Source organism: Lissotriton vulgaris, chromosome 5, assembly GCF_964263255.1.
Source record: "Lissotriton vulgaris chromosome 5, aLisVul1.2, whole genome shotgun sequence".
In the NCBI taxonomy this organism is placed as follows: Eukaryota; Metazoa; Chordata; class Amphibia; order Caudata; family Salamandridae; genus Lissotriton; species Lissotriton vulgaris.
In genome coordinates this window covers 1,819,436,703-1,819,462,174 of record NC_141693.1, presented here as the reverse complement: position 1 = coordinate 1,819,462,174, position 25,472 = coordinate 1,819,436,703, and the positions used below count along the sequence as shown (strand labels likewise).

At 45.2% G+C, this 25,472-nt stretch overlaps 1 protein-coding gene across 1 annotated transcript in view; it reads left to right on the top strand.

Moving 5' to 3' along the window:
• RAPGEFL1 (Rap guanine nucleotide exchange factor like 1) overlaps positions 1 to 25,472 on the top strand; it is a 267,731-nt gene that overhangs the window by 187,825 nt on the left and 54,434 nt on the right. Inside the window, exons 9-10 of the mRNA XM_086924240.1 lie at positions 941 to 1,119; positions 24,548 to 24,638. Of these exons, the coding sequence (XP_086780366.1) occupies positions 941 to 1,119; positions 24,548 to 24,638 (270 nt within the window). The remainder of the gene's footprint in view (positions 1 to 940; positions 1,120 to 24,547; positions 24,639 to 25,472) is intronic.

Here is a 25,472-nt window from a genome sequence, read left to right as displayed (position 1 = left end):
CAACAACTGAGCCACTGTCGCATTAATGTGTTTTAGAGGCCCGCTTGAAAAGAGGAGACATGCAGGGCTGGTTTGAAGAAAGGCTTGTGGCACTGCTGGTCCTGTGCTATGGCGAGGGAAGTACAGAAGTAGGTCTCAGCCACTGGCATTGTTTGATCATCTGTTTTGAAGAAGATACTAATTTTGAACCTCAGACACCATCTCGGAACAAGTGTGTGGGCTGCTGTCCTGGTCACTCTGCAGGTGCAGTCAGGTGCAGTCATGAGAATGGCCACTGTTGGGTGTGGGGGAGAGCACTCTCATCAAAACAAACATTTGCAGTAAATGAGTGGTTGTTTTAAGACATGTCTTACAAAGCCCATCAAATTTGTTGTTCAAAAGCATTAGTGCTTTTAGAAAGCAATTTCCAATTTGTTGATGATGATTTAATGGTTCATTTGGACTGCTTTGGGAGCCATGGGTCGGTAGGATAGTTGTTCAGTTCCCTAAGCCTTACTGAGATGGTCCCATATATATATTTATAAAAGCATTGTTTTAGCCTGTCTGTGCCATCCCTAGAACATTTGGAAGGGAACGAAGCTCTCCATGGCACCTCCCTGCACCCTTCTACAATAAGAGGCAGGGCATTAGCTCCATCCCCAGCAGCAGTGTGGGAGGTAAGAAGCCTGATGCATCCTGGTCCCACTGCCAACTCCAGGGAGAAAAACAACTCCACCCAGTACACTCATTAGATTCTGTAACCCTCTTCAGGCCCTTGTTCTGCATGGAGAACAACTTCACCTCTTCTCCCCTCAAGTGTGTGACCCCCCCACTTCACAGCCTCCCCATCTTTTCTTCTCCCTCTTGCTTCTGTTCTTGAGTCCTTTGGTTCAGAGCTCCGGTTTGCTGCAAGTTTCACTTCCTAATACTCATGGCAGCTTCTCTCCTCCAAACACTGCAGGTGGAGTTTGTGGACTACGTGTTCCATGGAGAGAGGGGCCGAAGGGAGACAGCAAACCTGGAGCTGCTTCTGCAGAGGTGCAGTGAGGTGCAGCACTGGGTCACCACCGAGGTCCTGCTCTGCGAGTCTGCGGGGAAGCGGGCCCAGCTGCTGAAAAAGTTCATCAAGACTGCTGCAATGTAAGTGTGACTCTTCACTTTATCGGTCTGACTGGAGGTCGCTGGTGGTGCAGGGTCTGATGTGGTTGTGGATGCAGAACAGCCTGCAGTTCAAGGAATGGAGTCTCTTGTGTTTTGTGGGTGCAGAAGTTGCTTTAGTTATAGGTGTAATCCATTATGTTGATGGTGGATAAGCTCCGGTGGATGGAGATGCAGTTGGCCGGTCTGGCCATTCAGACACTGGCATTGCAGTGGTAGACGGCAGAATTGGGAGTTGCTTTCAAATCAGGCTGGGTTTCCATGACCCACCTATGCCCCAATGGCCCCATCCTAGTTGTGGCCTTCTGCAGTGTGTGGCCAGGCTGAATGTTTGCATTAGCGGATGGTGTGTAATGCTTTATATGGTTGGGAGGTCACGGTCTCTGGGGTGCAGACAAGTGCAGTGACCGAAGCTGAATTTAAAGAAGGAAGTGAAAAGGATTCCAGGCGTGGGGTGAGAGGAAGGAGGAAGGAGGAAGCAGAAGAGTGAGGACAGGGCAGGCATGAGGAAAACTGGTGGTAAAGGTATGTAATTCGACTAGTAGTTTTGGAAAATAATTATTTCTTTTAATGGGGGAATGCCATTGACTAGTTGGCCTGCAATTGCAATTTCAACACACAGGGCTATATACATAAAGACATTAACCTGATCATGTGGAACCCTATGACCCCAAATCTGATTCAAAATGGTTTTAACAATCCATGCCCATTTTATTCTGTGCTTTACTAAAAACTGCAGTAGACTTATCACAATGAATACTGCAGTGCTGGTGAAAATGGCGGTAATGGACACCCTCTGTACCATACCATCTGGCTGATACCAAATTTTGATTTGGCTCTAATATTTTCACCACAAGTATCTAAATAAAAAACACTCTTAGCAGCCTTTTTATAACAACATTTAAAACCCCAAATGTATTTCCAACATAAAACCTTGTAGACTGAGAGTTTCTACACCTCATTGCAAATTTCATTGTTGTATTAGGGATTCAGTTGTCGATACTTTCAAAGGCAATGAACAAAGTTCTCCAACCACAATGAAAAGTGCAATTGTGCAAATCGTGATACCTAAAATATTTTCAAATACTTGTCTTTCAAACCAAACATGATTTCACACACTCACTTGACTCAAAGTCTTATCACTCCATCCCAGAATCACTATAGGACAAATTCTGTTTTGGGAGACTGCCTCTCCTGGGGAAGCCAGATAAATAGAGAATGCCATCTCCTGAAAAATTGTGTTATTTAGTCCCCATAAAACATGTGAGTGGAATTTCCCTGGCACAATCTCACCACATCTCATGACTTTAACTTTATGTGGAATGCAAGTCTTCATCAGTCAAGATCCCAAGATTGTGGACATCTGGCACGAGTTGGGAGAAAGCACCAAGAGAATCTGGTTAAATGTCTTCGGCCCAGAGATTTGTTTCCACAGATACGTTCTTTGTCTTCCATTCAGCAAGTATTGAGACAGGATTTTAAAGGAGGAACAGCAGTAAAAAGTTGAAAGCGTCAATACTTGTCCGCGTAGGTTAAAAAAAATTGAAGTCCAAAACTAGAAATTTGTTTGGCCAGGATACTCGTGTATTTGTTGAACAGTGGAATAAGCAAGAAATATTAATAACTGCCTAGGCCCCCCACTCCCAGGCTAGGCCCCTTGGAGCACACCTGAATGGGCCCATCATCTCTTGCAGAGTTCTATCAGTTGAGAATTATGTAACCCAGTTAAGAGTTAAACCTCCACAGCCCACATCCAGCAAGCACGGGCCCTGGATCTCTTGCTCCGTGGTATTTCATGCTGCCAAGACAGGAAATGCAGCAGCCACTTCTCAGCCATCCAAAGGTCATCAACAATGCTAAAAGGGGTGATTCTTTATAGCCTTTCCTCTCACCTGGCTGATTGCCAGCAGTGGCCGTCATTCCTCAGGGATTTAAGCTTATCCATCCAGAGAACGTCTGAGCTACTTCAGGGAGTTACGTCATATTTGCTGCAGTGTTCAGGGTGATTCTGAGGATGCCAGGGAGCCTGCTGACATTTGGGGGGCAATTGATGCGGACAGCCCTGGCGACCTTCTGTGCCCATATATTCCATCTGGTGAGGTCAACCATGAAGTTGAGTATCATCCAAATCAGGGTGTCATGCAGTCTTCTAAGCTGTCCAGCATCTACCCTGGATAGTGAACTGGCAACTGGGTCCCCATCTCTGTGTTTGTGCACTAAAGGGGCTGGGAGCTATGGCTGTGTTCTGATGTGTGGGCTCCCCGAGACCTCGCCAGTGCTGGGGAGAACTAGAAAGATGATGGCGAGATCGGCCAAAGCTTTCCAGCCTACAGGACACGCAGTATAGTGCAACCAGGTAAGAACCCTGGTAGCCTGGAGAGGTGTAGAAAAGTAGAGCTGTCAAAGGAGCAGAGGATTCACCCATGGACAGTAATCACCCACAAAGGAGCACCCTAGGGGCTACTTGTAACACACACAGCCTCGCATCCTGTCGGAAGAATGGCAAAAAGGGCCTTCCGTACCCCAGCAGCACTGCTGACATGCGCAAAACAGGTATAGCGAGGATCTCTCAGATGACTGACGTTTTTTAAAAACTATCATTCTTATCCTGAGGATTGTAATAAAAGTCTGAAATCGAACTTCTGTGTCATAATGTCAGAGAGACTTATCTCGACAAATAATGAATGACACACAACTAGCAGAGCGAATCTGCACAGTGGTACTATTAGCAGAAATGGCTGAAAGGGTGAGGGGTCATTTGGCACCTGATTCATTTGCATCCACAACCACCCACCCATATGTACATAGACCCCAAAAAGCACTTCTTTGCTTCCAGAATTCAACATTTTAGCCACATTCTCCAACTCACACAACTGCACTGCCTCCCCTCTCCTGGGCCTTCCTTTCAACTCCTGCCCAGGGTTGTACTTTCTCAAAGTAGGACATAAAAGGATCCTCAAGAGATTGAACGCGGTTCTGGCACATGAATTCTGAAGTTGCGCCATGATCCGTAGGAGCCAAACAGCACGGTTCAGCTCTGGTTTTATAGTTTTGCATTCATAATGTGAAAAACAAAACTACAGGTAGACGAGTGCCAAGAAGAAGAAAATTAGAACAAGATGAGCACCTCGTTTCTGATACATAAAATCCGCCCAGAAGCTGCATGGAACCAGCAGCAGTCCACTAAATTCAACTCTCCAAGGACAAAAAGAAATAGTGAAGGGGCCAAAAAGACAAAGGGCAACCAAAGTGCGAAACATCGTGAACAGCATTAGCCAAGAACATGGGCTTGGGTCTCAGTGCACACTCACTGTCCCTGTACAAGCCTCTTCCTTGGCATCTCATTCCTTTCATGCGCACTCACAGACCCCCATGGGTACCAAACATCCCTCTCTAAACAACTGAGTTTTTAATACCCCCAGAAGACCGCAACCAGCGTATCCCTCCTGTCCCCTCATCCCTCCATACATCACTTAATGTAAAAGCACCACCTCAAATTGGCCAGCTTGCACCCACTGGCCTCGCCAATTGCTGACAGAGTACAAATGGCATTCGCCCACGAGAGAGAAAATGATTATGGTACAGATCTAGATCTTCCTTCACACTCAAGAACAGGGGACAAAAGGTTTTAGCTTTCCCCAATCCTCCCTATATCTACATATATTCACACAAAAGAAGGGAAAGCATCCTTGTAATGCATCTTGAATTTCATACGGTCTAAGGGTTGGAAACCCTAGGAGTTTTTCAATACTGCCCTTACTCACTAGTTAGTGGCAATCTTCATCATAGGGCTGCATACAGGGTGGCGCGTAAACAAAAAAAATTGAGATTCTTTTTCTTCTGAAAAAGCCTATGGGATCTACTTTGCAGAGGCAGTAATAGGATACAACTATCTAGGAGGGAGCACTCTCTAATCTTTATTCATGGGCCCTTCCTGAGAGGGTTAAAAGTTTAAATGTTCGGGTGTACTTTGTGAAGTAACGTCCCTGTCATACTCTCTGCTGTCAACAGATCTAGAACTCCCAAGTTGTACTATGTGAAGCGTAATTAGAGCGTGCATGCCAAATGCTTTGTTTGCATTGGGCTACCAGTAGTTTTGCGTTCATACTGTACAAAACAGGGCGGTTGGGTGTAACCGTACAAGGATATTTGTGATAGAAGAATGGGTGCTGTGAAGGGGATCTTGGGTTTTATCTGCACTTTTCCCCTTCAAAATCCCAGTTTCCAGAGCCAGCTCACACGCCGAGCACTGGGAGTTCACCATTATAACCCTGCTGAGGCCTTCAGCCCTCCACACATATGCTAGCGCATATGAACCCAGCCTCCATCCTCTCAAACTTCACAATATGGGCCGTCTTTGATACGGAAGGGCTGACCCTGTAGCACTCAGTCCATTTCTAGGGACAGCCAGTAGACTGGCTGCTCTTCCATAGTGGGATAGCATTAGCCCTTACACACAATGGAAGATTTACCATACTTATAAAAATGGAAGCTTAGATCTAGGTGAAAATGGGTAATCTGAAAAAATAATTTGATTAGAAGAAAGAATTAAAATCGATAGATTCTCAAGAACATGTTCTCGAATCACCAATAATTAAAAAAAAAAGTGTTCTTATTTCTCATTGTTTTATCTTTTACTGCAGCCCAAGTATGTTATTTACAATGCAAGGAAACACCTTCTACACCCCTATCCCCTCTACCTCTGTGCCACTTTGCTCCCCCAAACATCTATCAAGTAGCATTTATTTTTTCTGAACCCACTCCAGTCCACATTAAACTACCAGAGTGTCTTGTAATGTTTACAATTTTTGTTTATTCGCTTGTTAATTTTTTCACTTTTCCTTTGCAAATGTTTTGTATTTTTCACTTTTGCATTTGCATTTTAAACTATTCATGAAATCCCTGCTTGGTAAAGTAAGGTGTGGTAGTATCCCGCTACTTCTTGCCCGACCTCCCCCTTTCTAGAATGTTACACAATATATTCCAGCACACTGGTGGTCAAGCATCAGCTATACCAATAAGTAACTAGTTTTGTCAACATTTAAGCTGTCCCGTTTTTGGAAATTGAATTCAAATATTCAGATAAAAATGTATGTTTGTATTTTTAAATAGGTATTCCTCTCATTCTCTTGTTAAACACCACTCCCCACCCCCTTCACCCTATTCTCCTGAATCTCTTTTTATAATCAGTTTAGATCCTGAAGTACTGTTTGTGTTCCTGTAATTGCTCTTAGCTACTGACCTTCCTCTCTCCCTTCATGCCCCTATGGCTATGTATCCCTTCTAAACCACAGCTCATCCTAAATATTTTAACTCTATATGGTTACTGAAACATTTTCTGATTAACCACAAGAATCTCATTTGTCTTATCACGACGTTATGTACTTCAGGTACTTGCCTTACCCCTGTCTGCATGAACTATATAAAAATCCAACTTGAAGAAATGTTACCTTTCGAAAATGTTAAGATGAAAGATCAACCTAATGAAAAACTAGGATGATAAAATCAATTTTCATAAGTAGGATCTAAAAAAGTAAACTATTTCAAAATGACTCAAAAGCATTATACATTTTCTAGCATTAACCCTAAATTACCTAAACTAAAATAATGAAAAGCTAAAAATAACATGTACAGAAAATGCAGAGTTATGTTGTCAATGCGACGTCAATTGAAAATGGCGCATCTTCCCTCCTCCCCTTGGCCAATAAAGGAAAGAAGATTCGAGAACAGACAATTCTACAAGATGTTCTGGTTAGGGAGGGCACAGTAATGTTAATTCAAATGACAAATTAAGAGCATTTTCAGCCTAAGCTTTGAATGTGTTCTTTTATTACTATCACTGTGATCTCTGTTCCTCATTACACAATCAAACTTCCATGCCATTTATTAATTTCTACAGCAAAATCATAACTGTAAAGTTAATATTAGATATTGTCAATAAATAAATGTAAAATACAGATGTGAACCAGTGTTATATTTGCACTGCTAGTTGCTTAATTTGGTCTAACTTAATTAATTTATTATAAAACAGTTCCCTTCTATAAATATATATATATATATATATATATATATATATACAAGCAAAAGAGAAAAACAGAGAATCAGTTACATACACAAACACATAAATAATCCAAGAATCGTAATTTGATATAAACTCATCATTTTTGCGTAAAAGACAAAAAAAAAAAGAGCAGCCATTAGATTCATAGCGGGAGAAAAGTTCCCCAGATTTTATCTAATTTCTTAATCGATTGTATCCCTCTTGTTTTTGCTAAAGAAAATTCCATGTCATAAATTTCATTCACCAAGAACCACCATACCACCATTCAGTAACATGAGGGGGATTTGCTAGGATCCATGCCCTTGCAATAACCAATCTTGCACATGAAATCAAAATGAAGAGCAGGTCCGTAAGTGAATCATAGCGGGAGAAAAGTTCCCCAGATTTTATCTAATTTCTTAATCGATTGTATCCCTCTTGTTTTTGCTAAAGAAAATTCCATGTCATAAATTTCATTCACCAAGAACCACCATACCACCATTCAGTAACATGAGGGGGATTTGCTAGGATCCATGCCCTTGCAATAACCAATCTTGCACATGAAATCAAAATGAAGAGCAGGTCCGTAAGTGAACAAGTGGAGAACGAGATTCCAAGTAATATAATCTCAGCTGTAATAGAGATAGAGAGTAGTAGTTTCTACCTCAAAATAGTTTCTATCTCATTCCAGAATACACGGAGCAATGGGCATGAGTAGAGCATATGCTCCAGATCCGCACCAGCAAGGTCGCATTTGGGTCATTTAGTACGGTCGCTGGTATTAGTGTTTCCAGACCACTTAGATATTTTTACACGGGTGTAGTATAACTGACAAACCGTTTTATAAGCTTGTAGTTGAAGGCTAGAAGAATGAACTAAGCTATTAATACGTTGAAAGAATGTTGAGATGTTAGAGAGTATACGCCTCCCCATTCTAGAAGTCCATTTCTCAGCAAGATGCGGGCAATCATCAGTCTTGAACTGGCTGAGACATTTGTAACCTACGCTGATTAGGGCTTTGTTTTTCTCTCTATAAATACAGGACCAAACCTCAGAATCTATTAATTGTTTTAATTTCATTTTGCCTAGGAGAAAGTCTCGGATTTGTACATATTTAAATCGCATTTGTTCCGGTATTTTATAGAGTAGTTAAAGTGTCTCAAACTCAAGTAAGCCTGTTGTGCCATATAAATCCCCCAGTCTAGTCACCCCCCAGTTGGCCCATGATCTCCCTGCTTTATCGCTAAAAATGCCCGGCAATCCCGGGTTATCCCAAAGCGCCAGATTAGGATGAAAGAGGGAGGCTGCATCAAAAGCCAAAATTGCGTTCCAAATGCGAATGGCACCCCTGGCGGTCTTGACTTTTACTCTCTTAAAATAATTTGGATCGTTTGTTCTGGCAAGAAATCGTTTGGAATCTGGTCCTAGCATGAACTGATCTAGGTTCCATATACGACCATTCCTGATCGAATTTATTAATTGAACAAGCACAATTTATCTCACAGACAAAAAGCAATAACGTACGAACTCAATGTACTTTCGGGCTATAATGTAACATGATGCAAATTAAGGCTATTCGCATATGTATGTAACACAGCGTCAAAAGTCAATGCTTTATTAGTGTTGGGAAAGTATAACTGACAAACTGTGAATTAACTGTTTGACAATTTCGTGTGGGTTGATCACATTTTAAGCACATTCATTAAATTTTTTCTAGCACCCCTGACGAAGGGATACAATCCCGAAATGCATTGGGACAGGATACCTTTTTTCTTTATTTTGTAATTCATGTGTGTTCATCAAATCAGCGAATTGAATGGTTTTGAGAAAAAACAGCATGAAAAAGTTCTTTTATTGATACATGCAAAAGCATTAACATTGAAAAAACAAAAGGAAAACTTCAAACTAATTAAACTTTTCTGAAACTTTGATCAATGCGCCTTATTCAAGATTACAACAGGCAGATGGATCTCTGCCAAAGGTAGTGCGCAGAGGGTCTAATGACGTCTGTCACTAGTATACATTCACCTTTTTGGTTAATGACAGAACACATAAGGGGGAGCAGTTCCTCACCGCATAATTTATATAATTCAATTGGGAGCATATCATCTCCAGCTGCTTTCCCAGAGGGGAGGGAAGAGATGGCATGTTTGAGCTCTGCAAGCGAAATCTCCTTTTCCAGCTGTTCAATCATATCTGCCTCCCTCTCTAGTAACCAGTTCTTCTGAATATATCTCCGTAAATCTTCCTCCCTGGGGTATTGTTCCGGTGTATAAAGTTTGCTATAGTATAAAACAAATTGTTGCAAGATCTGTCCAGATTGGTTATAAATAATACCATCCTCTCCTTTTATGCCTTTGATTAAGGAGCTAGCTCTGTCATCAGCTATTTTATAGGCTAGAGTTTTACCGATTCTATCACCGCTTTCATATTGCATCAGCTTATATTTGTGTAGTTTGGAGCTAATACGTTCTCTAAAAAGTTTTTAGTATTAGATCTTAAAGTAATTCATTTGAGATTCAGCTGATAGGCGCTCTTAAAGCCCCCTGTCTGAGAGTTTCTGCGAGATGTTTCTCTAGTGTCAAAATATCCGAAGTCATTACCCTCATCTCTTCCTTGCGTTTAGCATTTTGTCTAAGGATAAACTGCTGGGCAAGCCCTCGTATGCTCGCCTTACAAGCGTCCCAAACATAAACCAGTGCAGCGGAATCCATATTAAACTCCATAAATTCTTTAATATGGTCTTTCAACTGAGAAATGAATGTTAAATCTGACAATAAGTATCTAGGAAATGAAAAGAGCCTTGGTTCTATTATTTTAGGTGTAATATTAAATCGTAGTAAGATAGGGTTGTGAGCTGAAGTTAGCCTGGGGCATATCTCCATTTTACATGTTTCTATTATATTATCAGAGGCCCATGCCATATCAATACGTGAGCACATCTTGTGAGGCGCTGAGTAATAAGTAAAACCTGATAGATTAGGATAAAGATTCCTCCAAACATCCTTAATATTGTGTATATGTGAAAGTTCAAGGATAGCGTCTCGGGTCTTTCGCATACGTGTAGATATACCTTGCCTCGTAGTATCTTGTACATAATTCATAACACAATTAAAGTCGCCCATAAGTATTAACTCCCCTTCCAACAACTCCATATTTAGTTTATCAAAAACATAATCATCATCAGTATTAGAACCATATATAGCACAGAAAACATATATAGCATTTGATAAATTAATTTGCACAATGGCCCATCGTCCCGCTTTGTCAGCATTTGTTTTAAGAATTTCTACTTTAAATTGTTTTTTCTTAAGTATTGCTACCCCTCGAATAGAAGCATTTAGGGTTGTACATGTCAATAGCTCATACCCTCCTTGCGCAAGTAATTTCCTATCTTTATAACATAAATGAGTTTCGGTTAACAATGCTAAATGAGGATTGTACATTTTAAGCTCTTCGAAAACTAATTGCCTTATACTTTTATTATTGAGGCCTGCAACATTCCAGGCTAAACAACTAATTTGATGCATTTCTATAATCTGACAATGTCCCAGGTTCTTGTTTTAGTCTAAAAAAAAACATTCTCTTTAAGTACTTTACACATTCTATGCTTGTGTCATCTTTTTTAAAGAAACCCCCCCACCCCAGCACCCCTACCCCCCTACCCCCCCAAGCCCAACCCACCCCACCCATAGTACTACCTACCCGGAAGCGCCTCTCTACTTTCTGCTGCCGCTGGAAGGGCAGCCATCCAGAGAGGATTCCCCAGGAACCCCAACCCTATGTATTATACTCGTACACGAAAATCAATAACCGCAAAGAGAAAAAAGAAAGAGAAAGGAAGAGGAAAGCACGAAAGTGCCATAGTTGATTATTGAGAGCCCTATTAAATGAAACTTAATTTCTTAAGTTTTTTAACCCATTTTTTGCAAAACATTGCTCAGCTTCTTTTAGGTCATTAAAAAAAGTATGTATGCCCGGATTTTATGAGAAAAAAGAAAAGAAAAAAGAGAAAAAAAGGAGAAAGAAAACACGGAAGTGCCATAATAGACTATTGAGAGCCCTGTCAAATTAAACTTAATTTCTTACGTTTTTGAACTCATTTTTGCAAGACATTGCTCAGCTTCCTTTAGGTCATTAAAAAAATATGTGTGCCCGGATTTTATGACTTTGAGATGAGCAGGTTTCTGAAGATAAGCAGATGCCCCCAAAGACTTAAAGGGGTCGATCAATTTACGTAACCCCCATCTCTTATCCATAGTAGCCTTACTCAGGTCAGATTTTACAAAAAAGGTTAGATTATCAATTGTCACAGGGTTGTTTGGTCTAGCTTTAATTGAAACTGCCTGTCTTAGCAAATAGTTGCCAAAATAAATCAGCAGAGGTCTTGGGTATTTACTCTCCTTATTTCTGGAGATCATGGGCAATCTATGTACTCGCTGGAGTTGAGAGTCCCAGTCACATAAGTCCGGGAATGCCCTTTGGAGTAGTTTAACCAGATAAGCCCTCACATCTGAACCTTCTGAACCTTCAGGTATCCTAAAAAGTCTCAGGTTCTGCCGTCTCTGCCTATTTTCAAGGTCTTCCACTTTGTTCTGTAGGGCTCCAATATCTTCATTATGCTGACCTATTAAAGCCATAGTGGTCGTCAATGTTTCCTCTACTTCAACAACCCTTTGTTGTAGCTCTTCTATATCCTTTGTTACGCCATTCAGTTTATTTGTTACTTCATGTAAACAGCTATGTATTTTACTGTTACCCTCCCTTAACTGTAAAAAGTGTTCTTGAACCTCTTGATGGTGTACCATTAAGGTTCTTAAGATTATATCCAAAGTCGAATCATTGGCAGAATCATTGGTAGAAGCAGTGAGAGGGTTAAGGGGTGCAGTAGACCCATCAGATACCACCGATGCCATAGATATAGCCTCTCCATGGGGAGGGGGGGGGGGAGTAGGTAAAGAAGATTTCTCTTTCTGGCGAGGTATGTTTTCAGCAGTAGAAAATATAGGAGCAGGGGAGGTAACAGGAGTGATAGCAGTGGAGGACTCCGCCCTCTAGTCTATTTCAGGGTCAAATAGCCCCTCGTTATTCAACGTTATATTCTGAGGGTTCTGAAAGGTTTGAGAATTTTTAGAGTGATCCCCCGTTAAACTCAGCGGCAAATTCTTATCACCTCTTTTATTTATTTATTTATTTATTTATTTATTTATTTTGAATTTTGTAGAGCGCGCAGCTACCTCCGACGGAGGTGTCCCGGCGCTGAAGACATAGTCTCAGGAGGGTCGGGGGGAAGTACAGAGGGGTCTTAGATCTGTGAAAATAACCAGGTCTTTAGTTTTTTTCTAAATAGGGGTTCGGGCGTCAGGAATTTTTGTTCAGTGGGTAGCTGATTCCATAGTTTGGCGGTTGTTACTGCCAGGGCCCTTCCCCCTGTACGTGTGAGGCGAAAGCGGGGGCAGATCATGAGGCGAAGATGATTAGATCTCAGGTTTCTTGGTGCTTGTGAAAACCTCATTCTGTGACGTAGGTAGGATGGGCCTCTGTCATTGAGCGCTCTGAAGGCCAGTGTTAAGGCCTTGAATTGGATACAGAGTTTTATTGGTAGCCAGTGAAGTTTGATTAGATGGGGTGTGATGGAATGGCGATAGAGGACATTGCAGACAAGCCTGGCCGCCGCATTCTGGACTTTTTGAAGTTGGTGGATGAGGTAAGTGGGGGCGCCTACGTATAGGCTGTTGGCATAGTCCAGATGAGCGGTAATCAGGGCATGGACCACCGTTTTGCGGGACTCCAGTGGGAGGTATGGGATGATTTTTTTTATCATTCGGAGTTTGCCGAAGCAGGCTGAGGTGACTTTGTTGACTTGAGTTTTGCAGGAGAGGGAGGTGTTGAATTGAAAGCCAAGGTTGCGTGCGGTTTGAACGGGTTCTGGGGGGGGGGGTTGAGTTCAGACGGCCACCAGAGGTTGGAGGGTATAGGCGATTTTTGATTGAAGAACAGTACCTCGGTTTTGTCTGTATTGAGTTTCAGGTTGTTGGCGGACATCCAGGCTGCGATGTTGAGCATACAGAGGCGGAAGTTGGTAAAAGATTTTTCAGTGTGTTCTTTGAAGGAAAACACAAGTTGGGTGTCGTCAGCGTAGAAGGTTACTTTGACGCCCCAGGATTCTACAACTTTGGCCAAAGGTTTGAGGTATACATTGAAAAGGAGCGGGCTGAAAGCAGAGCCCTGTGGGACGCCCCAGATCAACTGTTTTTTGGAGGAGAGAAAAGGTCCTAGCATCACTTGCTGTATTCTGTTTGTGAGAAAGGATTTTATCCATGCAAGTGGGGGTCCGCTAATACCAACTTCTTGTAGGCGGGTCAGGAGTTTTTCGTGCGAGATGGTATCGAACGCTGCGGATAGGTCGAGGAGGACTAGCATGGCCTCCTCTCCCTTGTCCGTGCATTCGCGGATTGATTCAGATACCTCGAGTAGCGCCGACTCGATACTGTAGTCCGGTCTGAAACCTGACTGGGTGTCGTGGAATAGGGAGTTGGATTCCAAGTAGTGTGACAGTTGTTTTTGGACAGCTTTTTCGAGAACTTTTGCGGGTTTGGGTAGAAGTGGCCTGTAGTTATTTAGACAGGAAGGGTCGACGCCGTTTTTTTTTGGAGAGGGATCAGCATGGCGTGTTTCCAGGCTGCGGGAACAACCCCAGTGAGTAGTGAGGAGTTCCAGATGTCAAGTAGGGGGTTAATGATGATGGGGGCAATTTCGTTCATGATAAGAGCTGGGGCTGGGTCCAGAGATGAGCCAGATTTACATTCCAGAAATAGTTTTAGAGCAAGTTCTTTGCTAAGTGGTTGGAATGAGGTAAACGCATGAGTGCTATTGGGGATTTGGTCTTTGGTGGTATCGGAATCTTTCTGAAGGATTGCTGCCGCTATGTTGGCCATTTTTTCTTCGAAAAAGTTGGATAAGTTTTCACATAGTGTCTGTGACATGGGCACAGGGGTCGAGAGTGCGCTGGGGTGAGTGAATTCTTTCACTATATTGAATAGGGCTTTGGTTGAGTTTTTTGCTTTGTCGATTGTTTCAAAAAAGTAAGTGCTCATGGTTTGGCGTTTTGAGTTTACGAAACTCTTTAAGGCTTTGACGATAGAGGGCTTTAGCTCCGGTATCGTAGTTCTGTCTCCATTGTCGTTCTAGCTTTTTGCACATGCTTCTGTGTGCCCGTAGTTTTTCCGTAAACCAAGGGGCCGATGGTTGTTTTCTACGGGAGGACAGGCTTTGAAGAGGCGCTACTTTCTCGATGGCGGACGTGAGGTCGCTATTTAGTGTGCTCACAGCTTTGTTGAGGTCGTCCGGGAGAGGGCTAAGACTGTTGTGGTAATTTGGTTCTAGGGTAGCAAGTGTAAGTTTGTGCCATTTTCTGCCCTGAGATCTGATGGAGGACTCTTGTTTTGTAGCTAGAGTCAGGGGTAGCTCGAAGGGTATAAGAAAATGGTCGGACCATGGTAGGGGTAGTGAAGGGAGGATTTGGAGTTTCTCGCTGTTCGAGAAAATAAGGTCAAGGGTATGGCCTGCTTTGTGAGTAGGGCCTTTTACTTTTTGCGTAAGATTGATGTTTTGCATGGATTCGAGGAGTTGGGAGGCGCGGTTACAGCTACTTACATCAACGTGGTGGTTGAAGTCTCCCAGAACCAAGAAGTGGGGATGTTTGAGGGAGAGATCTGCTGTTGCAGCCAACGGCTCTTGGACAGCCGACTGAGAGGTGTTCGGGGGGTTATAGACCAAGATCCCTGAGCAGACGGCCGTGGAAGAGTCAGTGATAGAGAAGTACATAGCTTCAATGGGGTTAATATTAGAGATTTTTCTTGAGGTGATTTTCAGGTGCTTCTTTAGAATCACCGCGATTCCTCCTCCTGTTTTGGAGCCTTCACGGCTGAGTCGCGTGAAACTGTAATCAGTGGGTAGAGCTAGAGCGATGTCAAGCGCTACGGTTAACTTCTCTTTACTCACATTGCTAGCCAGAGAGTCATCAATATCCAACTCCCCCCCTGCCTTTACTGAAGCGTCGATATTAATGGCTCCTTGTACACCCGCCTTGTTTGTAACTTTATTAATATTATGACTACCATCAAGCAAGTCTTCGTGATCATCTTTGTCTTTATTTTTAGAGATTAACACAATTGATTTGTCTTTTTGCATATTTGGGGGAGGGAGAGTTGCTTGCTGCTTACCAACTTGTTTCTCCGTTGTACCAGTTTTCTCCAAGAGATTCAAGTTGGAGCGCGATATCCTAGCCACCACTGCTGGGGATATTGATTTGAATGTCAGTACACCCCCTTCTTTGGTTCCTACCCCAGTTCCTTCCTTCAGAGGGGTACCTCTGGTCGTTCTGTTCTGCCTCGGCGCATTCTTAGGTGCCATTGCCCTATTGCACTTCATCGTCCTTCATTCCTCTGGTGCTCCTAATGTTATTGCCGGAGCCACAAAACAAAAACCTGAAGCAGTCCTGAAGCAACCCAGTCTCAGCTGATCAATCAATGTCTGTGCATCTGTGTACACCCAAAAACACACGGTGTTACCGGCTAACAACCAGTTCCATGCGGCTGCTACTGCTGTCCTTTTACAGCCTGCCCTCTGCGTCTCTTCTCCTCTACACCCTTGCACAACCCTTTACACAAACCTCGAGCCGACTCCTAGCTATACACCCTGCGGGTGCGTTCCGCTTTAAGTCTCGAGAACCACCACGCTACGTACAACAGTCACTTCTGTAGCTTGAGGCACCTTGTGTATTTTTGTGTATCTTTGTATATCTTGTATATCTTTTTGGAATTTTAAGATATCTCTACATAGGATAGCAGGAGGCATTCTATCGGGCAGTCTATCACGCCGTCCGCGCTTTCAACATCAAACGCCAGACAAACGCTTCGCCGACAAACGCTTCGCAGCTTCGTTTCCTAATCTCCTCCTGGCGGCGCTTTTCCTGCCGACGTTCCCTCGATTACCGGCTCTTCGTAGCTGCCGCAGCCTTCCCGCTCTCTGCCTTTCCTCCAATCACACTTTTCTTCCAAACCCCAAGTCTCAGGTCTCCGGTCTCTGATCTCGAGTTTCAAGCAGATTCCAACCCCGGCTCCGACGCAGCACAACCGCCAGCACTGCAGGTACGTTCTGTCCAAAATCTCAGAGAGCACCACGGCGGCAAATGTAAGCTGACTTAAAACTTTTAGCGCTTTGTAGTACCTTATAGTACCTTGTGGCACCTTCTCTGCAAGCCTTTCTCAGCCTTTTTTCAGCAGAATACCATCAGGCTGTAGTTACAATTATTGCAGTTTTACATTCTCGGCGTAGCCTCTAGGGTCGAGAGTTCCTGCGGGAGCATCCTCTCTGTGGCGTCTTCAATCCGCCATCTTGCTTCCGCTCAGATTTGTCTCCCTTCTATAAATATAAACAGTTTATTGTTTCGCTATGCCCTGTGTAATGACACTCATGGCTCATATTACAGATATGTTCTTCTTTTTCTTTTAAACCCAAATGGATTTTCTTAATCTTCTTAATTAATATTAATAAAGTCTGTAGGTATTATTGTGTTCGAGGCATGTGGGCTGCTGAATTCATATCTGTGCATAGATCGCCGCCTAGTGTTGGGTCCGGATGATTGCACATTGTTGTCCTGGAAGAGTCTTCGAAGTATCACGAGATAGGTGGCTCCTCCCCTAGACTACAGTGCGCATGGGCATCGACTCCATCCCCAGATTGTTTTTTTCCGCCATTGGGTTCGGATGTGTTTCGGTTCCCTCTGTCGGAATCGATAATTGTTTAACTTTCTTTACTTGAGACCAAAAGGTCTTTAGGACTCGCGTCGGTATTGTCTATCGTTCGGGTTTGTTTGTTCATCGGCTCCGAACCATTGCTACCCTTCCGCGTGCTTTCGGCGCGGACGGGCCTACACGACGCTCCAGACTACTTCATCATGGAACGAAGTCCATTTAAGAGGTGCCCGGTGTGTGCCTCAAAGTACCCGCATATCGACGTGCACCCAGTGTGCAATAAATGCTTGTCACCGGACCACGACGAGGCCAAGTGTTTGGCCTGCTCCAAGTTCCGGTCGAAGAAGACTCTCAAGCTCCGCCGGGCCGCAAGACTGCAGGCACAGAGTTCGGCACCCCCTCCAGCGAACACCTTCGAGGAGGATGTAGACGACGACACCATCCAGAATATCTCAGACTCTAACCCGGCGTCGGAGGTCGAAGAGGACTACGACGTGGAAGACGAGGAGTTCGAGGAAGTCGTCGAGGAGGTAGGGGACGACGACGGGGCCATTGCCACCGTAGAGGATAGCTCGGAGGAGGAGCTTCCTCACACTGACTCGGGGGCCAGCTCACATTCTAAGGCCCATGCCGAGGGATCGCCTTCGGGCCTTACCCAAAGCCTTGATTCCCGTCCCACGGCTCCGCCTTCCGGCCCGGCCACGGACATTGGAACGGCACCACTCCCGGTGCAGAAACCGAAAGTGAAACCATCGGTGTCGACGCCACCCGTATCGAAACCGAAAGCGCAAGTCGCACTGGTCGGGTCGAAGGCTTCGGAGCCGAAGAAATCCAAGATGGCCGTCGAGCTCAAGAGCCACGCCAAACTGGCTGATCCGAAGGCTACGGTGTCGAAGGCAAAGACGCCCGACGCGGCTGCGTCGGCGCCGAAGTTGGTCGACGCTCTGAAGAGTCGCATCGACACCAAGAAGGTCGACGACCATAAGAAGGCCCCGAAGAAGCGGCAGGACGACCCCAAGTCTCTAACTGCACCGCTTCCACTTGACAAGGCAAAGGGGGGGAGCTGCGTCGGCTCCGAAGACTGCGTCCTTGGTTGCCGACCCAAACCCGGCTTCGGAAGACTCTCTCGAGCCGGTCCGTCCCTCCGCCTCGTTCACCAAGAAGGTCACGGAGTCCCTTCAGCGTATTCGGGAGGGGGCCGCGGCGGTCGCGCCAAAGGACACTGTGCCGCCCAAGCCTCTACAGAAACCGGCGAAGGCGCAAACGCCGATTCTCTTCACGTTGCCGCCGAAGACGGCGCCGAAGGCTTTCACTGCGAAACCTGGGGCCGGAGTGCCCTTGAAGTTACCATCGACGCCAAAGGCATCGTTGGTTGTTCCAAGCCCGCGACACCAACCACTGGCGGAGGAGGAGCGTCGAGAGGTGATCATCGACGCCAACACAGGCAAGCTCTCTCTCCTTAAACGGAAGATCACCCCGGAGCCAGCTTTGGAACATTTCCACATCCCACTTAAAAAGAGATTGGACTCTGCGGGTGCATCCGCCCCTATGGAGCCTGCATCTCCACAAAGTCAGGAGCTCTCACCCACGCATTCTAATGTTGAGGAGGGCGATGGAAACGATGAGGATGAGTATGCTTATCCAGTTTACTCAGACCTAGAGGATGTGACTGAGCCATGGTCTGCCGGGGGCGACCCTGGGGACCCTCATTCGGGACAGGAGCCGCAACTTTTCGCAGCAAAGACTTCCCCAACAGAAGACTCTGCAGCCTTCAACGCTCTAATTGAAAGAGCTGCAGCCAATCATGACGTCGATCTCCATGCAGACCCAGTTGAGGTCGATTTTCTTTTTGACACCTTTTCAGTGGCTGAAAAAACTGTTAAGACATTGCCAATGCTCAAAGGGGTGTTAAAACATGCGCCAGAGGTTTTCAAGGAGCCCACCCGGGCAAGAGTCATTAATCCTCGTATTGACAAGAAATACAAGGCAGCGCCCACTGATCCAACATATATCAAAGGACAGTTGCCACTGGACTCTTTGGTTGTCTCCAATGCACGCAAAAGAGCCAACTCACAGACTACGGGTGATGCTCCTCCCCCAGACAAGGAATCAAAAGTATTTGAGGCTTCGGGGAAACGTATTGCTGCGCAGGCAGCCAATATGTGGCGCATATCCAACACGCAGGCGCTACTTGCACGCTACGACAGGGCACACTACGACACTCTAGAGACGCTTCTACAGCACTTGCCAGATCAGTATAAGGAGGCAGCTGAAATGTTGATTCAGGAGGGGAAGCTTATCACCAATGCTTCAATTAAGTGCGCTCTGGATGTGGCTGATACCGCCTCAAGAGCAATAAACACTAGCGTTCTACTGCGTAGACATGCATGGCTCAGAATATCAGGTTTTAAACCAGACATTCAAACTACCATCCTAAACCAAACTGTCAATCCAGACCACCTGTTTGGCCCAGAAGTGGATGCCACCCTCGAAAAAATGAAAAAAGACACTGACACTGCTAAATCTATGGGTGCCCTGCAGTCCCAGCAGTTTCGGGGTGGTTCCTTTCGCCGCTCCAATAACAGAGGCACCTCAAGGGGTCAAGCGTCCCAATCCACGCAATTCTATAAGAGTAACACCCAATCCTCATATACCAACAAGGGTCGGGGTGGATACCGTGGCAACAACGTCAAAGGCAGAGGACGTGGAAATAACAGCTCCAGGTCCTCCACCGCCAGCAAACAGTGACGCCTCGTCACTGCCCCCCGACCACGCAACACCGGTCGGGGGGAGACTCCAGCAGTTCCTGCCCGTGTGGAAGTCCATCACCACGGACAGGTGGGTCAGATCTCTTATCCAATACGGGTATTGTCTGGAGCTCACATCCACTCCACCCAACATACCCCCAAAAAGCCGTCCTATGTCCGGCGAGCACTTGCACTTGTTGCAGCAGGAGGTAAACGTCATGCTGCAAAAAGGAGCAATAGAGCTCGTGCCCCCGCAGGAAAGAGGTACAGGAGTTTACTCCCTGTACTTTCTAATTCCAAAGAAAGACGGATCCCTCAGGCCTATCCTAGACCTCAGACCTCTCAACTTTTACATTCTGTCGGAACATTTCCATATGCTCACGCTGCAGCAGGTTCTCCCACTGCTTCGGCAAGGGGACTTCCTGGCGACTCTGGACCTCAAGGATGCGTACTTTCACATTCCCCTGCATCCTTCACACAGAAAGTACCTAAGGTTCACCATTCAAAACCAGCACTACCAGTTCAAGGTTCTGCCTTTTGGGGTCACCACAGCGCCCAGGGTCTTCACAAAGTGCCTGGCAACGATGGCGGCGCATCTGAGACGTCAGAACATCCACGTCTACCCCTATCTGGACGACTGGCTCATTCAAGCAAAGTCGGCCCAGCAGTGCGCCGACCACGTTTCCCACACCATTCACCTTCTGCACGATCTGGGGTTCTCACTGAATTACCCAAAATCCCATCTCCAGCCCGCCCACATACGGCAGTATCTGGGTGCGACCATAAACACTCTGGCGGCCACTGCGCAGCCGAATTCAGTGAGAGTCGACAGCATTCAGTCGCTGATCCAAAGATTCAGACCTCAGCACTCGCTTCCAGCAAGAGTGTTCATGCAGTTGATAGGCATGATGGCCTCCTGCATCTCCATAGTCCCGCACGCGAGACTACATATGCGTCCGCTTCAGGAGTGCTTAGCACGTCAGTGGACTCAGGCTCACGGGCAATTGAAAGACCTAGTGTTGGTGAGCGGTCGGGCATACAACTCTCTGCATTGGTGGAATCCACAAAACCTTTGCAAGGGCTGACCGTTTCAAGAGCCTGTGCCGCAGATCATGCCGACGACGGACGCTTCTCTCCAGGGATGGGGAGCGCATGTACTCCAATACAAAGTGCAGGGACTATGGACACTACAGCAGAGGAAGATGCACATCAATGTCCTAGAACTGATGGCGATCTTCATGGCCTTAAAGGCATTCAAAGTATATCTGTGCAACAAGGTCGTGTTGATCCGGACGGACAACATGACGGCCATGTACTACATTCAGAAACAAGGGGGAACACACTCTCCGCAGCTGTCTCCTCTGGCTCAGAGCATGTGGAAGTGGGCCATTCAGAGGAACATCTTCCTCATGGCAGAACACCTCCCAGGCAAAGACAATCAGATGGCGGACCTGCTCAGCAGGCACAGCCACCAAATGCACGAGTGGGAGATACATCCATCAGTACTCCAGCCGTACTTCCAAAGATGGGGTCATCCAGAGATAGACCTGTTCGCCACAAGGGAGAACGCAAAATGCCAAAGCTTCGCCGCCAGGTTCCCACACCCGCAATCGCAGGGCAATGCGATATGGATGAACTGGTCAGGCAGATTTGCGTACGCTTTTCCCCCAGCACCCCTGATACCGCTGGTGGCGCGCAAGCTCAGGCAGCACTCGATGACTCTCATTTTAATTGCTCCAACGTGGGCTCGCCAACCATGGTACACCACGTTTCTGGAACTTTCCGTGGTACCGCATCAAAGGCTTCATCTCACACCCAGCCTTCTGACGTAGAGCCATGGCGACATTCAGCACCCAGATCCGCAACAGCTCAACCTGGCGATCTGGCTCCTGAAGTCCTAGAGTTTGGCTACCTTAACCTTCCTCCCAATTGCATGGACATCATTCGGGAGGCAAGAAAGCCCACTACTAGAGCATGTTATGCGGCCAAATGGAAGCGGTTTGTCATTTATTGTGCAAACCACAACATTAATCCACTAGATGCTTCCATTCAGAACATCATCTGTTACCTGTTCCATCTGTACCAGTGTAATTTGGCATATACTTCCATCCGCATTCACCTGTCTGCGATGGCCGCATACGTTCAGAATAGACAGCACCTTTCACTTTTCAAAGTGCCTGCTATCAAAGCATTTCTGGAAGGACTCAAAAGAGTCATTCCACCACGGACTCCACCAGCTCCAGAATGGAACCTCAATGTGGTTCTTATAAGACTGATGGGTCCTCCCTTTGAGCCACTACATTCTTGCGAACTTCAGTTCTTGACTTGGAAAGTGGCTTTCTTAGTAGCAATTACATCACTACGGAGGGTTAGTGAGCTGCAGGCCCTCACAATCCAAGAGTCTTTCTTCCAGGTTCATGCTAACAGGGTAGTGCTCCGCACTAACCCTAAATTTCTACCCAAGGTTGTGTCTCAGTTCCCCATAAACCAAACAATTGAGTTGCCGGTGTTTTTTCAAAATCCTGAGTCACTAGCGGAGCGGATGCTCCACACCCTTGACGTTAAAAGGGCCCTAATGTATTACATTGATAGGACCAAGGATTTTAGAAAGACTAAGCAGCTTTTCGTTGCCTTTGCGCCACACCACAAAGGTAACGCTATTTCCAAGGCTGGTATTGCTAGGTGGATCGTGAAATGTATTCAGATTTGCTATGCAAAGGCAAAACGCACTCTTACAATTCCACCAAGAGCCCACTCCACCAGAAAGTTGGGGGCCTCTATGGCCTTCCTTGGAAACATTCCCTTGGAGGACATATGTAGAGCAGCCACATGGTCTACCACACATACATTTACTAAACATTACTGTGTAGACGTGCACTCTAAACAGCAGGCAGCTGTAGGACAGGCTGTTCTCAAGACACTTTTCCAAACTGCTGCAGCTGGCACGGGCGGCCGCCGCTAATGGAGGGACTGCTATGTATTCTATGCACAGATATGAAATCAGCAGCCCACATGCCTCGAACTGCAAATGCTACTTACCAGTATGCATCTGTTCTTGGCATGTAGGGCTGCTGACATTCATATCGCCCGCCCTCCTCCCCGGCGCCTGTAGCAGCTGCAGTGTTTACATATCATTTCATGGCATGGTCATCATTCACTGAGTTCACTCCATCTCGGCCACAATGGCTAAAAAACAATCTGGGGATGGAGTCGATGCCCATGCGCACTGTAGTCCAGGGGAGGAGCCACCTATATCGTGATACTTCGAAGACTCTTCCAGGACAACAATGTGCAATCATCCGGACACAACACTAGGCGGCGATCTATGCACAGATATGAATGTCAGCAGCCCTACATGCCAAGAACAGATGCATACTGGTAAGTAGCATCTGCATTCGGACTTAATTCTGCAGTTCTGAGTGCTCTTTTCTTTTTCAGATATAGATATTTTGATTTTGAAGAACCCATAGGTTTTTCAAAGTCTACTGACTTGCATCTATCGAGTCAACCTCCGATGCAAGTTTGCTTCTTTGGGTTGACTAATCTTGTAGGTGACATGTGTCAATTTTCATTTTGTAAACACTGAGTGCCATGATATGGCTTCTGGTGTTTTTTTCTAGGGTCACAAGGTCGTTCATGCTATACACTGCTTACTTCCCAATGCATTTTTTATTTAAATAAAAGAGCTTCATTTTTACACACTACTTATTATACGCATAATTTGTTTACTTACTGCATCAATAAAGCAACAGAGATTGAACTATATAAAAACAATGCAACTCGACCATTGTCTTTATTGTTCCATATATTTTTTGGGTGATTCAATCTAATGGTCCTCTTTCAGCATGAGATCACATATAGATCTCAACAAATAATAAAAATGGATATGCATTTTTTTAAATCCCATAGAAAAGCTGAAGGCAATGCAAGGAAAGCATGAGGAAAATGTATCTGGGCTATAGCGGATACTTCAAAACGCCTCCAGTGTTCAGTATTACTTCAGTATTACTGATGGACGATTTATATCGAGTGAATTTAAACTCATGACTAGTCGATATCTGTCGCTGCATTTGAGATTAACTGAATTCCAGTTTCCCAGGTTATCTGTCATGCTCTTTGCTTCTAAAAACACCAAAGATGTTCACTTTAATTTCTCTGTTTGTCCCGATCGGAGAATAATCAGGATCCGGATGTGCGCCCTAATTGGGCGCGTCTGTATATTTGCTGGTACCTTTTGATTCATTACTATCCGGTAGTCTGCGTAGACATTAAGGTGTGGTTTTCCCCAGGTTTATGGGGTGCATGGTTGCTCCACGCTGCATGAACTATCAGTGTTTTGAAAAGGGGCATTGCTTCAATAAATTCCTTTTCCAGGGATGTCCCCTTATTTTCCTAAACTCAAAGTATATACGGACAACAAAGACATTTGTCCGGTTAAATTCTTATACATACTTGTAATCAGTGTACGATGGTTAACAGAGTAGAACATGGAGGGCCGGATCAGTGGACCTAAATTGGACAACTCTGGTTTGCAAGGAACGAAACCGCAAATTATTTTGTGTTCTCTCTATTGTGATGTAAGTGAACACTGCAAAATGTAATACAAGTGTTTCTTGTAGTCACGCATCTAGCTAGCAGTACCCAAATCTGTGAAACATTATCTTGTTGATTGAACCCCTACCCCCCATGGTAGAATATGCCACCTGTTGCATTGTGAAGTTAATGTGTCATCTCATCTTCCCCACACCCTCTTTAGTGCTTTACAGTCTCTGTGCAGTTCCATATAAACGAAAAAGGCTAGAAAAAGACATCACATTTCTGTCTTTTTGCATAGTACTCACCTGTGCTGCTTTCGCTACCTACAGATGCAAGCAAAACCAGGATATGCTGTCCTTCTTCGCTGTTGTCATGGGTCTTGACAATGCTGCAGTCAGTCGTCTGCGACTCACCTGGGAGGTAGGCTGTTCAGTGTGTGTGTTTTGAGGGTTTTATGGTTTTGTGACTAGTATAGCGGAGAACTCTAAAAGAGGGACGGGTTCACTTAGAGAATTGATACTCACCCTGGGGTGCGGTGAATAGAAATTAACCGGAGTAGGTGAGATACCAGGTCTTGCTAGTTACATTTCTCAGACTACTGAACGGACTGATGAATAGATGCAAGTCTTATGAGACAGAAAAGGTTTAAAGGGGGGCTCTATATTGGGAGTGATTGGCCACAGGGTATATTTCTTTGTTGATAGGAAGCCTCAGCGGTATAGGGAGATTTTAGGAGAAATTCATCTCCGAAACTAGAATGGTGGATGTAATCAGTATGTATATAGAAGCACTGCACCAGTCCTGTCTTACTTACTTGCCCATGTGTCACACCCTCCTCTCCTATATGCCACAATGGACTTTCAAACACACTTTCACCAGGACCCACTTTTTCTTACTTCCCACATGCGTCATTCTTCCTCATTGTGCCTCCTTTTACCCTCAGTTGTCTCCAGGTGCATCTTTGTGTCACTCCTCTCTTAACCTCCATGCGGCAATAGTTTCTTCCTACAGTTCCTTACTCTTTCATCTTCATTCCCATGCCTCTCACGCATCATTCCTGGCTACCGTCCCACGTCACTCATTTCGAATTCTACACCTTCCTCCTCTCATACTGGCTTAAAACCACAGATTAATAGGCCGTGTGAACCCTGTATCCCATGGGAGCTTAGAATAAGCCAGACTTCAGAAGCATGGGTTAGCAGATTTGTGATGTCATCACCCTTGCATTCATGCATCCTTCATTCTTCATCTCTT